Below are 15,266 nucleotides of genomic sequence, written 5' to 3'. Positions count from 1 at the left end.
TTTGCCTGAGGGGGATGGGTTTGACTTCAGTAAACGCTCCTTGGGGTGACTGTTTCCAATCTTTCTAGGTTGTAACATCTTTCTGGAAAGCCAGGATTTAGACAGGACACTCATCCCACTGTGGGTGTCCCATGGGATGCTCTGATCCACTGCTGGCATGGAGCTGAGCTGCAGTGGTGCTGGGGGGGTGAAGCAGCACAGTGGACACCCTAACCCCATGATGTGGAGCCCAGCACTTATCAGGGTGTGGGCAGGAGCCCCTGGAAACTGCTGATAAGATCCCTGAGGAGGAGCCAGCTCTGCATGGAAGGTGCTTCCCTGTGTGCCTGAGGAGACAGATCCTGGATCTGGGGCTGGTTGTGACCCTCTGGCCCCTGCAGCCACAGAGCACCTGCCCCTCTCAGCAGGCATGTGGAGGGCAGTGGGGCTAGAAGGGAGGCTTAGTGAGTGTTTGCTGGGGATTTATAGGGCAGAGTCTCTATTTTGGGGGAAGAAGGCTTGAGGGCAGGTTTTTTTGGGAAACTGAGGCAGGAGGACAGGGCTCCCTGGGCTTCATTGGTTGAACCAGAGTTCTTGGTGGAGCTGTCAGCAGAGCCCCCACAAAGTGCTGTACTTTTAGGGTGTCACCCTGTAGCACCAGAGAACACTGTTAGCTCATAACCTGGGTCATTGCATCACTTTAATCCCCTTTGTTTTTTCAGTTGGTCACAATTATAAACCAATAAAGTCCTCATCTGGTGCATAACCAAAGCCTGCAATTTGGGTACATATATATAATTTATCTGCAGCTTTCACTGTTGTCTTGCAGGGCTGGTGTGTTAATACAATAATCTCTCTACATGTAGCTGGTAGTTATGATCCCAATAGATGTTATTCTTTTTCACTACACTTGCCCTCAATTTAAAAACATAATGTTTTAATGGTGTTTAACACACATCAAAGCAACAGCAAATAGTAGTAGTAATCATCATCATCATTATAATCTGTGCTGAAGGAGTACTTTAAGACTGATGAAGCCCAAAGTGCTTTGCAATGTCGGCATTCCTGGGGCTGAGCTGCCCTCGCCGTGCAGGGGTTCATGTGGGGCTGGAGATGGGAATTATCTGTGCCCTGAGTGTGGACAGCTCGCTCCTTGCAGATGCAAGCAGAATCCTGGATCCGTTGCATGGGCTGGAAATGGATAATCATAGAGCCTAGGCGGGACCGGCCCGGGGCCGGGGTTCGGTCTCTCCCGGGCCCCCTTCCCCGCCGCTTGCCCGGCTCGGCAGCGCCGCTCGCTGGGAGCCGCTGGGCGCTACGGACCGAGCGCTGGAACCAGCCCCGCCACGGTCCTGCCCCGCAGCCCTGCTCCAAACCTGCCCCGCTGTCAGCACTGGAATCCCAAAAACGTTTGGGTTGGAAAGGACCTTAAAATTCATCTCGTTCCACCTCTGCCCTGGGCAGGGTCACCTTGCCCTGGACTAGGCTGTGGTGTGTGAGAGGGTCGTGCCAGCAGCTCCCTTCGGAGCTCTGAGACTTTCAGGGTGAGATTTCCTTTTGCCGGAGTGTTAAAGGCTAAATCCACCTCCGAGGTAACCCAGTCTTCTGCGGGCAAACCCCAAACCCAAAGCCTCATCCCAGCCCTCCCAACACCCCATCACCCCCCATGCCGACTCTCCATGACCCCTGTCACCCTCTGACCACAAAGCCCCACTCCTACACCCTTAGCACCCCGTCACCCCCTATAGCAAGTCCCCAGAGTCCCTCATCTCCAAACCCAAAGCGTCACCCCACACTCCCAGAAAGCCCCACCCCAAAGCCCCACAATCCCACTCACACCCTGACCACAAAGTCTCATCCTCCCACCACTCCCCACCCCAAACCCCCATGACCAGTCCCTCCCTGGCCTCAGAGCCTCCCTCCAATCTCCCCCAGCACCCCATCATCTCGCACCCCAAATCCCTGCTTGTCCCCTGACCCCAAAGCCTCACTCCAGACACCCCCAAATCCCCGCGTGTCCTGTCCGGGGGGCGTGTCCTGTTCCGGGGGGCGTGTCCTGTTCCGGGGGGCGTGTCCTGTTCCGGGGGGCGTGTCCTGTTCCGGGGGGGCGTGTCCTGTTCCGGGGGCGCGTGTCCTGTTCCGGGGGGCGTGTCCTGTTCCGGGGGCGTGTCCTCCCGCCCGGCCCACGGCTCGGCCGGACGCACTACATCTCCCGGCATGCGCCGCGCGTCACTTCCGGCGGCGAGTCCCGGCGGCGGCGGCGGCGGCAGGTAAGGGCGGGCGGGGGCCCGGGAGCGCCGGCACGGCGGGGGAGCCCCGGCACGGCGGGAGAGCCTCGCCAGAGGAAGGACGGGTCCGGAGAACCCGGACTTGGCCTGCCGAGCCCCCTGCCCAGGGGTAGCACTTCGGGACGGGGCGGGGGGAGAGAGGCGGCGGTCACTGAGGGGAACCGGGGCACCCCGGGGATGCCGCGGAAGGGTCGGCTGTGCGGGCGCTGCAGGGACCGCGCGGGGAGTGTCCCGGCGGAGAGGCTCCACGGGAATCGGCTTGCGGGTGAAACACACCCTGTACATTGGCTCTAAACACAAGAAGTGCAGTTCTTGTCCCAATTCGCTGCTGTTCTCCGAAGGACGATTCGGAAAACCTGACTGGCTTGGGCTGGCACTACAATAAAACCTGGTTTTTCGTCCCTGCTGCCCTCCTGTGCCTTGCCATGAGTGTTTCCAGCTTCCCCAAAGTTCCCTGTGAGGCAGCCCCATTGGTATTTCTTTGTTTGATCTCTCCTGCCTTAATGTTGACTGAAATTTGAAACGTCCCCGCTGTGCTTTCTGGCTTAATTGTTCTTTCCCTCTGTTTGCACGCAGATGAATTATTTACCTCTGTGGCTTGCGTTGGGTTGTGTTTGTCCAGGTGGAGGTAGGCGAGGGCTTGGTGCCCTTCTCTGGCACTGCAAAAAAAGTAAGTGATGTGAGAAGGTGCTCAGCTGAAGCTGAAGTGAACTATAAAGCTCCGTAAGCTTTAGGATGTTTAAATGCTGCTCCCACAAGCCTAGAAAGAGAAGTGGCGGTCAAAGAATCCCAGAATGACTTGGGTTGGAAGAGACCTTAAAGCTGCTCTTGTACCATCCCCTGCCATGGCAGGGACACCTCCCCGTGTCCCAGGCTGCTCCAAGCCCCAGTGTCCAGCCTGGCCTTGGGCACTGCCAGGGATCCAGGGGCAGCCACAGCTGCTCTGGGCACCTGTGCCAGGGCCTCCCCACCTTCACAGAGAAGAATTCCTTCCCAATATCCATCTAAATCTCCTTGTTGAGTTTAAAACTGTTCCACTTGTCCTATCACTTTCTGCCTGTATAAAATGCCACTCTCCTTCTTTTTATAATCTTCCTTCAAGTAATGGAAGGCTGTAGTGAGATTTTCCAGGAGCCTTCTCTTCTTGTAATTGCTTCTTTATTGCTAAAAGAAACCTGAAATTGCACAAGAGTGAATGTTAAACTCGAAGTTTTGTGATGTTCCTGTTTTTCAAAAGCAAGTCCCATGCAGAATGAGGGAAGAGGATTGATGAAGTTTCCAAAGTCCACTCTTGGTGGGTAAAGGATGTTCAGCTGTGTTAGTTGTAGCTTCTGTAGCTGAGGTGTGCTACAGAAGATGCAAGGGAGTGTGATGAGATTCCTCGCCCTGCTGTGATTCCCTCAGGACTGCCTGATGCTCTTCCAACAGACCTTTTAAATGAATCCAAATTGCTTTTAAGAGTAGACAACACCTAAAATTGTAAACTTACATGGTTTAAATTTTTTGCGAAGACCGCAAAAAAGGGCAAAATAGAGATAAAATGAGGCTGATTGTAGGGGATGGGGCTGGCACAGTTACATTAGCTGAATCTGTGGACAGTGATGGCAACAAAACTCCTTTTTCATTCAGAGTAGGTTTAAACCTGTTTTTGCCAACAGTGCTGGGAATGATTGCTGTGTTCTGTCCCAAGTCAAGGTGGTTTCAAATGTGTCAGTGTGTCCTTTCACAGGTGATACTCTGTTATCTGGTAACGTATTGGAGTGTTTTTGCAAGGAATGTTTTCTTTCTGGATTACCAAGAAATGAGCTGTGTCTGTGGCACAGAGCGTACTGAAGTCCTGGAAGGTGGAGTAGGAGTCCTGTTGGGAGCATGGGGCAGTGCCACAAACAAGGGGAGTGTGATTGCATCCTTGTTTTCATGCTGCTGGATCAGTGATCTGTGATTATACAGCCTTCTACTTCATTCAGTCACTAGTTAATTTGATTTCCAGTTTAATTTGATGACAGTTCTGAGAGCCAAATCATTTGTATTGAAACAAATGGCTTCTATTTTGATCAAATTTCATTGTGTTTGGCATGTGTTGGAGCATTATATGTATTAAAACTCTCTGAGACTGCGGTTCCTGCAGGTTTATTAGCTGATGATGAATATTCAGTTACAAGCTGTGCAAAACCTGTGTCTTCCCAGGGGGTGGGATGGATGGACAGGCTTAAAACAGAACTGGGGTTTTCAGGTTGGTCTTAGTGATACCATAAGTGAAGAAAGCTGCAACTATCCTTGGGATCATTTGGATTACCTCAAAACATGTCATTTCCAGGTAAAACCAGAACTTTGGGCTGCAGGGAAGCCGGTAGGGCTGCTGGGTGCAAAGACATCATATTGCTCCTGCATCCATTAAGGTGGGAGTGGAGATGCTCCAGGTCATTCATAATCAGTTCCCTAATTCTCTTTAGCAGTGATTTTCTGCATAGAAGTGCCATGCGAGTTTATTTTTCTGAGTGTGAGAGTGCTTTTTTTTTTTTTGCTGGCAAGTTTGGACCCCGTGGAAAACAAATGGATGTGCAACTGAGGCAGTGTTGGGCCTTGGCTTTGTGTCGAGGGGAAAGAAGCCCTTTCAGAGATCTATTTTTATCAGTTAATTAGTCGCTCTTGCTGACATGTCAGTGCTGTGGTGATAACTATTTGCAGTTCTTCCCTGCGCAGTGGGGTCATGGTTAGGCAAGGAATGCAGCAGCCAGCATGGCTGCTCATCCCCATGGCTGGAGGTTTAACTCCTTCCAAACTGTGCCCCTGAATCCAAGGGCAGATTCCACAGGAGGAGTTGGCATATAGATATACAGAATTTTGTCAGTCCTCAGTGGAGGTGCTTTCCCATTGGTGACTGCCCTTAATTTTTCCTCTGCCCACCGGATTTACTGTATCTCAGTAGGAGCTGAGGCGTGGAGGTTGCTGTAATTTGCCAATGGCTGTGTGACAGGCCTGGAATCAGAGGTAAAAGACTGTAGCTTTCCCAATTCTTGCTCTTATCTGCAGATTTTGAATGACTCAGAACGATCTGTCAGGGTTGGAAGGTGCCCAGGCAGAAAATCTACATTACACTTTGGTATTTTGCTCCTTGTAGATGAGGAGTTGCTGTTTTCCTGACTTCAAAACGACAAAGCCCTTAATGTGAAAATTCTTGTGTTGTTCATTCTATTACTTGTAGTGTTACTTGGTTTGATTCTCAGCTGTGCTGAGATAGGGAGGTGAGAGGCAGCTTTGGTCTCAGCTATACCCTGGTTGTCACTGCCTGAATTTGTTTATTGGTGACTCTCTGCTCTTTCTGCTGAGGACGGGATGGGGGAGGGAGGGCTAATTATCTCAAGAGAGAGGCTTTAAATGCTATTAGCCAAAAGAACAGGCTTCATCTCCTAACTTGAATGAGTTGAGAGAAATAATATGAAGCACTGGTGGGAAAGATATGGAAATTGAGAGCAGTCCAAATGGTTTCTCTCTGCTGAACCCTGGAAACAGATTTATTATTTCTTTTCCCTGAGCCTTTGGCGGGTAGCAGCTTTGGAGGAGTGGGGGAAGGGGTAAACAGATTGTTAACTTTATTCTTTTGTGTTTGTGCTTTTGGCATACTGATTCCAAAGCACAGTTAGGAATCACTCACCTACCAGCTGCAGTGTGATGGGCAATTCATTATCAAGGACTAATTAACCACAGCTGCTGAGTGTCATGGGGCAAAACAAGGTGCATACTGATGAAGTTGATTTGTGCAAGCCTGGCACTTCTGTGCAGTCGATGCCTTTTGAAACACTTTTAGGAAAGATCATTTGACTTCGGTAAAGTTTAGTGCTGTTACACCTGAGGGTTTGAACCTTTTCACTGTCAGCTCCACAAAGCTGCTGCTAAAAGCTTTGGCTGCCAGTACCTAAAGGTTTTCCTTTAGTTAACCAAGCCCCAGAAGTTAACCCCTTAATTAAGCTGTGTTGCCATAGACTTAGTTGTCTGAAATCCATCAAGATTAATCCCCACCATTGATTTAAACCGACCGTAGGCTGCCCCATATGGGCTTTCTTCATCACCTCACACTTGTCTGTGGGAAGAGTGAACTTCTCTTAATGTATTTTTCTCTCCTCAGTTCTCTCCCTTAGCTTTTAAGGGTACAAGCAAGAACAATTTGGCCCTAATCGTACAGAAAAGTGTTGATTTGTAAACTTGGACCACAGTTTGGGAGGCACTGACTTGTTTGGTGCCTGCACAGTGTTTCGTGGTGGGCCATGCTCAGACCTCTCACTGTAGACACTGTGTTGCAGAGGGTGACTTAGCAAAAATAGAGGCTATTGCTGGATGTGGCCTTGAGGTTGGGATCACAAGCTGTGTCTCAGGCTGTGCTCATGGAGGTGAAGCTTCCAGAGGTGTTTATGGATGGGGGATAAAGCCAAAGATTGTTATATTCGGAGTATTTGAGCTTTAAACAAAGCATGTCACTGTGCCAGTTTTCAGGGGACTTTCGCTGTAGTCACATACCTTTGAAGGTTGTGTTCTCTAGACCAATCCTTCTGTCCTACTCAAAATCAAATCAGGGATGTCTGTCACCAACTGAACTCACTGCTGTAGGTCGGGGGGATTGGCTGTTCTCACTGTGCCTGCTGGAAGGGGGCTTTTGGTCAGTGTTATTTCTTGTTGGCAAGAGCTCCCCTGCAGATGCACAAAAGTGCTGCTGGTGGTGTGTAATCTATTCCTCTCCAGAGCTGTCTAAAAGTTTTTGCTGGTCTGCTGCAGTGCCAAAATCCACAGGAAGTAGGTTTGCAGGTACAACTAACACCTGCCAGCCTTCGGATCACAGTGTAGGGGAGACTTAAGTGGGTTTGGGCAGGGATAGAAGCAAGGTCAGGAGGATTTGAGCTGATCTTTGCTAGCTGCCTCAGGTTCTGTGGGAATGCATTTTTAAGCTGCTGTGCTGCAATGCTGACAGTAGAAATCTGGATGGATCCACAGAATATCTGCTCGGTGTTCCAGGATGGGTGACCTTGTGCTTGTGAGGTTATCTTTATCAGCTGGAACTAAGGAGGACAAGAATAATTACTGAAATAGTGATAATAGTGGTAATTTGTGCTAGTAAATTTGGGCTTTGATTTTTGGCAGTATTAAGTTTAGTGTCTGTTGCAAACCAGGTGTACTTTACTGCTATGTGGCAAACAGGACAAGCAGGAAAAGAGCTATTACAGGATCATGGAATATGCTGAGTTGGAAGAGACTCATCAAGGTTGTGGAGTCCAGCTCCTACTAGATTTTTTTCCCTTGTAAAGGGTGTTTGTGTGATGCCAGAGGAGAACAAATAATTAGAAGCAAAGTTGTCTTCACTTATATTGTTGATTAGCAGCAGGTGAGAAGTGGCATGTTCACTGTAGGTTCACGAAAGCTTCATTTACCTTGTGCTGAGAGTTAAGTTAGTGCTTATATCCTGCTCCTGACCTGCTCAGTATCTTGTTCCTTGTGCCTGTGAATCAGGGCCAGGGGGGGGAGCAAGGTCATAGAATTTTTCATCTTGTACTTCCAAATCAGTTTTTAACAGACCCACAGTTATGGACAGAAGTACTATGATTGCAGGTGTCTGTAAATAGTATTTCTCCTGGCTCAACTGCACCTTCTTAAAGCAGTACCTCCCTCTGGGTGAAATTGTCAGATGCATCCAGTTCTCTTGGCTCATAATGTTTTCCAGCAGTTTGGGAGTTAGTGATGACTTCAGGCCACCTGGCTTTTCTGTACCTGTTCAGATCAAGGTCAAGGCAGTTAACAGAGGCCCAGGAGTGCCAGAGCAGGAAGGGAAACTTGAGGAAAGCTCTTACCTGGCACCTAACATTATAAAAAGTGGGGTTTTGCTATTATTGTTCTGTTTCACTTGTCTTATAAATACAGGATTTTTTTCCTGACTATGAGGATAAATAGTTCGCAGGGAAGAACCTTCCTGGACTGGAAGACTTTGTTCATTCAGGGACTGCTCAGTTGCTGATACCTGAGGTCAGGCAGGATTCTTCTGTCCCTCAGTCAGTGAGGCTTTCTTTGGGATTGTTAAGTATCCAGTTTCTCTGGGGGTATTGGTATGGGCTTACACAAAATGCATCTGGAGGAAAGAAAGGGGAGAATTTTCAGGTTGAATTTATTAAGCTGGCTGTTTGAGGTCCTGAATGTGCTGCAGTCTGGTCACCTGCAAAAGCCTCTGTGAGCATATCAGGCTGGGGAAGTGGGATGATGGATTGTTGTGAGGCTGCTGGATCCCCCAAATCAATGTGACACTAATGATTACACTAATCAGTATTACTCCACATCTGCTTCTAGCCTCCAAATGAAGCCTTCAATCTGTATTTTAATGACTCTACTTATCAAGGGAGTCCAGGGAAAATAAGGATGCTCAGGTGGACAGGAGGCCTGATTTAGATCCCAGCTGTGTTGCTGTTGTGGTGTTTGATGTCAGCCAAATCACTTTTTCCTTGTTTCATCCTTCTGTCTATCTTCTCCAAAATTACCTGTGGTTACTGAGGATGTAGTCATCCTCCTGTTTATAGCTAGAGGGACACATTAATTCATCTCAGCCTTAAGGGCCATAATTAGCAGCCAGGTTCTACTGGTCTAGTCCCATCCTGCTCTGTGTCGTATGGTGTGTGGGTGGGCCCTTTAGTAAATAGAATATGAATAGCAGGAGGAAGTGTTTGAGTAGCAGGTATGTTGGGTAAATCCAGCATCAACTGTGTTCAAGGAATTGTTTCTTGATTTTTCACCTTTTCCTCTACTTTGTGAATATGTAATTTGAAGTTTTAACGCTGCAATTTTTTTGTTTAAATGCTTATTCAGGTTTCACACTGGGCTTTTCTGCCTGTGGATCTTGCTTTTTGTATTAAGTTCTTATGCAAGAGTGGATTTTTGAGAGCTTTTTCAGGGAAAAAAAAAAAAAAAAAAAGCCTTGATTCTGCAGTAAGTTCCTGCTGCTCTTGGGAAGTGGGATTTATAAAGCTTCTGTGCTATATTTCAGCATGGACAGGGAGGTTGGGGACAAACAACCAGAAATCCATTTCTCCTTTAATGTGGAATTGTATAGGTGATACTCTTGCATGGAGAGCAGAAGTCCTTGCATAAGCACTGGATACATTAACATTTCTAACTAGTAAATTTATGGATAATCTCTTCTTTTGGAGGATTTATTCAGATTTGAGAGCATTAGCCTCTGGGAAAATTAAACCTCTTTTAAATCCACTTTGTTCAGAGACTAGACTGAGGAACTGCTGGTAAGCCCTGCCATCTTCCTCCCACTTTTCTGTGGGCTTGATTGGAATTGCAGTGCAGGGACACAGCTGGTCCAGAGGCATCAGGGCTTTGATTTAAGGTGCTTTATCCAGTTGTGGCAAAATGGATTTTGAGCCTGTTTGCTGTTCCTGTAAGGGGCATGTGCAGCTTTAAGCGCTGCCAAACCAGGAGAGCCCCTAATACAACCAGCCCCAAAGGTAAGAAAGATGAAATGTTCATGGTAGCTGAAATGTCTGGATAAAGCTATTTTTCTGCATAATGCCACAGTTTTGGGGGGCTGGTGATGGTTGACGTGTCATTGTGCTGGGTGCTGCAGTGCCTGCTGAGGCATACCTTCATTTCAGATGGCTGATTCATAGCTCTGTGTATTTAATCAGAGTTTCTGTAGCAGTGAAATCTTTAACGCGCAGGTGGAGTTTGCTCGTAGTCCATTGCGGGTTTGCATGAATGTCGTGGCTGATTCATTCCCGTATTCTTGCTGAGCAGAGTTAATTATTTAGGGGATAATATTGAAGGCTATTCTGTATTTCTGATGTATGTCATGAATACAGAAACAGCTCTTTGATTTTAACAGTGTTACTATTTTTACTATTATGTCATGAGCATTGCTTTGTCCTGTCGTGTGCAGTGCGAAGTAAATGCAGAGTAGGATTCCTTATGTTGATGTGAATGTTTATCTTACTACCTTTTGATTATAATTTAAGATAATTGAGCCTATATGGTAGACTTGAGTCTCCCTGCATTCTCCATAAACACTTCCCTCAGGGTTTGATATTATCTGTTGGCTCATAAGTTACAGGGACACGCTTTACAACTGTGGTTTAGTCCTGTTGTACTGAAAGCTCAAATTCTTCTGTATTTCCAAGGTGATTTTGCTGCAGGAAGTAGCTTTCATTCTTAATGCCAGCAGCAAGGGATTTGATTTGCATCCTCAAGATATTACGGTAGGTAGTGGTTTTGTGTGGATTTAGAGCCACATGTCTCCTTGCTCTGGTGTCCTATAAAATGTTACATTCTTGAACTTGGAGCAGAACATTGATCCTGCAGAAAGGCACTATTGTTGGCTCCTCGGTGGGATGAGAGTCCTCTGGGATGGCTGACAGTGCTGCTGATGAGTTTGGCTTCAACAAAACCTTGTCTGAAGCTGGTGTTAAGGTTGCTTTTGGGGAAGTGTGACAGTTTAATGTTTGCCTGCATTGATCATACCCTCTTCATTCTGGCCCTCTTTTGAGCATGAGCACTTTAAAAGTAAATAAAGCTTCCTTGTCCAAAATTCTGGTTCTGATGTACCATGTCACTTGCTTGTGACAACTATTTCAGTTGAAACAGGAATCTGTTGGGAATAGATTTGTATCTCCATTAAACAGGAGGGGAACGTGTCCATTGCCAGGAGTCTGTTGGAGATGTTGGCTGAAAATTGTTGTGTTTAACTTCCTGTGCGTGGGGGTCAGCAGCAGCAGGCTGCTTTTGCCCATGTCCTCGAGGTGAGGGGAGGTTAACCTCCTGTTCAAAATGCAACAATAAAGCATTTGGGAATGCAGTGCATGAGGAATTGGGGTGGTGGATGGGCAGCACTGCTCAACTCTGTGGATGCTATTTGTGTCTCCTCCTTCACAGTGAATAGCTCTTGGATTATTGTTTGTATCCCTTGGAGCTGGAAATCGGAGAAGCTTTGCCTATTAGGCAGACTGTGTGCAGCTAAACTGGAGATCCTGGTTTATTTGCCATTTCTGTCAGTGCTGAAGGCAGGAACACTTTGTTCCCTGCTTTTGACTGTAGCAGTTTGGAGTGTGAGATCTTCCAAGCTTGATTTTGTTAAGCTTTCTCACAGTTGCAGGCTTGAGCCTGGAATTTAGTGTCCCTACAAGCTCTGTCTTCAAAAGGAATTCTTTCTTGGGAGGCTGTGTTTGTGCTGGCTTGACAGGAACCTAGCTGAGCTACCTGTAATCACTGTCTGGGTTTGAAGTAGCCATTGTGGGGTGAAATCTTTTCTGCCTTTCATCAGGGTGCTTGTCAAATAGTGTCATTTAGTGCACCCAGATTTTTAACAGATGGGACAGATTTCTGTGAGCCTAGGCAACCTCTACAATTGTTTTGCAAGGTGAGACATTTCTGTTTTGATGGACAGGAGAATTAATAATGCTGTGTGATTCATACCAGTGATGAGTCTGATTTTGGATCAGATTTGGATTTTTTTTAAAGGATATTAGCATTTGTCTTCAAAGAAAGCTAAGTTGAAAGGCAAAAGATGACAGAAGCAGTTCCTGAGCTGTTCTGATAGGATGAATGAATCCTGTGGATAGAGATCCTCATACACTTGAGGAGACTGGGCGAATTGGTCTTGGGCAATGTGATCACTGTGCTCAGAATCTCTTCCCCTTGTGCTTGGGGTGCCAAGAGGGAGAGAGTGGCACTAGGGCAGTGCAGTGTGGATAGGAGGGCTGTGCTAGCCCACAGCTTCTGGAGGGTCAAGGAACTGTGGGACAACAGATCTGCCTTAGGCTTGTGGGAGCAATGATTAACCACAGCAGGAATCCGTCCTGTGGATAGCCGGTTCCTAATGGAAGCATTCTGCGGATGGCCAGACTTGCTGAACAGCACAGGAACCTCAAGCACCGGAGCAGGGAAGGAGATGTCAGTGTCTGCTGCTTGTGGAGCTCAGTGTGCACTGCAGGATCAGCCTCTTGTGCTGATTTTGTCTTGGCAAAGGCAGCAGTACCTGAGTGAGTATTCAGCAGTCTCTGGTGGCTAGGCCTCCATTTGCCTAGAACAGCCCTGTTCCTGCTGTGAATCCAAGGCTTTCCTAAATGCCACCACACTTGAGGGATTACAGGGCAGGTCCAGCAGGAGTGAGGAAGGCGAATTCAGGCTCCATTTTAGTGTTTTATTGCCTGGTCTTGGGGCTCTCACTTCCTTTGCAGGTGGGTTGTTTCCTTCCTGCAGCATTGCCCTGGACGGAAGTAGGGTGTGCAAGAAAGTGAAAATCTCTGGTGATGACTGAGCCTGTTGCATGTTAAATTTAATCATCTGGGGATATGTGGGGCTGGTGATGCATTAGTCGGATCTCAGGATGTGATCTGCCAATGAAACGCTGTGGTCCCCAAAAGCCAGAGTGCCTGTGTGTTTTAGCAGATTGCAATTTAATTGGGCTGGGAGTGAGTCTGAGCTGTTTTTGTGGCTGGAGGATTGCTGGTTTATGTCATGATCCCTTAACAAAACAGCTCTGATGGAGGCAGCCTCTGCCATTGGGCTTTGTATCTCTGCAGCACAAAGGCTGTGCTGGAAGCAAAGCGGGTGTCTGTGTGCCTGGTGTGTCCATCTGTGCTGGCTGAGAGAGAGCTGGAATTTGGAAATGCTTTTAACTGTGTGTGGGGGAGCAGGTGGCTTTTCATCAAAATGAATTGTTTACTCTGGTATAGATTGGGGCAGGGTTTTGTTGCTATCTGTTGTTCCAAGAAAGTGGGAGGAATGAGGGGTAGAAAGTGTGGAACTGGTTAAACTGGAATTCCTGGGTAGTGCCTGCCCTTGGGTTATGATCAGTGAGGTCCTGCTTATTTCAAAATCTAGGGCTGACAAATCCTGGTGTTTTGGGATTGGTTGGTGCTTTAGGTTTTTGCTTCTATGTGTACTGGAGGAGTTTAAGAATAGTTTTGTAACAGAGAACTCAAATAATCTTGTAAATATGAGTAAACAATGTTGGTTTGTCACAGATGCTCTGAGATTATGCACGATAGGTAGTCACGGCCTGGTGATCAACCTGGCTCAAACAGCATGGCGAGATAAGGGTGGCACCTTCCCTGTGGTGTTTGCAATGGGGAATGGGATATAGGAGTGGGCAGGATCTATGATTTACAGGTTTTTCAAGCCTGTTTAGTACTGGGAAGCCTGACTTGATGCCTCCCAAGCCCAGTCCTAGCCCTTGGCTGTGAGGACAGACAGTGCAGCCCTGTGTGGGGCTGCAGCTGTGTAAACATCCAAAAGTGCTGTAGCTGCTGAGCTGGTCCTGTATATTCACTCCCTTCCCTTACTCTCCAACAACTGGTTGTGGTCCATGTGACAAACAAATGGAGGAACTGAACTGGGTTCAGACCAGCTGCTTCTGAACCAAGCTGGTTTTGGCTGGGGTCAGCTGCTCCATGAGATCTCTGGTGCCAGTGGAGAGGAAGGAAGGCAGAGCCTGTGGAACCACAGCTTTCACTGCCTTCTGCACAGAGGTATTTTGGGGTTGCAGTGCAGGTGCTGTGCCTGCATCCTTTCACCTGGTGCCTGCGCTGGAATTCTCTCTTGACGAAATTTTCAGGTTGAGCTGTTTTGTCAGTTTAGTTTTGATGTCAGACTAACCTGAAAGAGCTGTGGTGTTGCAGGTTGTGAAAGGGCTGTGCTGAGCTCCATGAGATTGGAGGGGTTTGTTACTGGGGGCTTTCAGGCCTGCTAATTTTTGTGGGAAGCCTGTTTGGTGGGGTTTTTTGTGTTGTGGTGGTGGTTTTTTTTTTTTTTTTTTCCATTGGCTCACACAGATAATGTGAAGAATGATGGAATGGTCTGGAGTGAAAGGAACCTTAAAGACCATCTAGTTTCAATCCCCCTGCTGTAGGCAGTGACACCTTCCACTAGACCAGGTTGCTTTTTCCTAATAAAAAGCTGATTTTCATCCTAAATACACTACAAAGTCATATTTTTGCAAGACATTGGGAAAGTTGTGGTGCTTTGATTATCTATAGTGGGCTCTCTTTGCTGGGAATAAAACAATTAGAGACTTCATTAGTTACTTCTGTGGTAAAAGCTACTCAAAGCTGACTCTGCAGCAGGATAGTTAATACCAGGCCTAACACAAGGTTGCAAGGAAGCTGGAGTAATGGGGAGGGCAATTGAAAACAGTTTTGGTGGTTTAAAATGAAACTGTTTATCAAGTCATATTACAGGGGCATGACCAAGACCCTTTGGCTACTGAAACTGGGATGGCAGTAGGATTGTGTTATGGCTGAGTGGTCTGACCTCATGGGCTGCCTTTCCTGGAGCTCCCTGACGCATCCAGAAAAACAGGAGCAACTCCAGAGAGGTGCAGGTACAGGTTCCAGCAAGTAAATCTGCAATAAATTAAATTCCTGAGAGTTGGCAGAGCTCCTGCAGCTTTCTGTATGTTCCTGGCTGTTGGGATGGGAGGGTGCAAACCTGTGGGCTGAAGTTCCTCTGAAAGCCACTGTAGTGTGTGTTTGGTGTGGGGGTGTTTCACAGTTCCTATGCTCTGGGGTACATGCTATGTATCTAAACCCTGTGGTTTTGTGGGCACCTCTTTGTGAATTGAAGTATTCCTCAGATGAAGTCAGCAAATCTCCATTTATAGGCCAACCCCAAGGCTGGCTGATAAATACACTGTGTGCCTTCAAATGAATGACATCATCCATCCAACTTGAAGTTGTGTCAGAGGGGAAGGACACCTCTCAATCCTTCAGATTGCTGCAAGCATCATTATTTACTGGGCAAAGTTGGGTCAGATTGGGTCAAGCTTCAGTTCTTTTTTACAGCAAAACAGCTATTCCTCAATACCATTTTTATTGCAGACCTGAGTTTCCCTTTAGTAGACCTGTCACTGCTGACTGATTTTTCCATTCAGAATGAGCAAGCTTACCAGGTGTAGGTAAGAATACAACCCTCCTTGCTTCCAGTGTATTTTTACATTTACAGAAGTGCTCTTGGCTTATACTAGTG

General features: G+C 47.3%; 1 protein-coding gene and 1 long non-coding RNA gene across 9 annotated transcripts in view; one reads left to right on the top strand and one right to left on the bottom strand.

Moving 5' to 3' along the window:
* Positions 1-895: 895 nt before the first annotated feature.
* LOC134561873 (uncharacterized) lies at positions 896-2,026 on the bottom strand. The gene is made up of 2 exons (XR_010082994.1): positions 1,958-2,026; positions 896-1,170 (listed from the first exon to the last, which is right to left on the bottom strand). It is a non-coding gene; the product is annotated as an uncharacterized LOC134561873 (long non-coding RNA).
* A 115-nt stretch (positions 2,027-2,141) lies between these two features.
* PHACTR4 (phosphatase and actin regulator 4) overlaps positions 2,142-15,266 on the top strand; it is a 62,131-nt gene continuing 49,006 nt past the window's right edge. The window contains exons 1-2 of one of the 8 annotated variants that reach the window (XM_063419019.1): positions 2,165-2,249; positions 2,844-2,937. In XM_063419019.1, coding sequence (XP_063275089.1) covers positions 2,844-2,937 — 94 coding nt within the window. In that variant the 5' untranslated portion in view covers positions 2,165-2,249. Of the gene's footprint in view, positions 2,250-2,843; positions 2,938-15,266 lie in introns of those variants that run through there. The other 7 variants (XM_063419014.1, XM_063419016.1, XM_063419017.1 and 4 more) reach the window with 7 other exon arrangements.

The sequence above is a fragment of the Prinia subflava genome, chromosome 24 (assembly GCF_021018805.1).
Source record: "Prinia subflava isolate CZ2003 ecotype Zambia chromosome 24, Cam_Psub_1.2, whole genome shotgun sequence".
Lineage (NCBI taxonomy): Eukaryota > Metazoa > Chordata > Aves > Passeriformes > Cisticolidae > Prinia > Prinia subflava.
The sequence above is the reverse complement of the archived record's forward strand: the minus strand, read 5'-3'. Positions and strand labels throughout refer to the sequence as shown.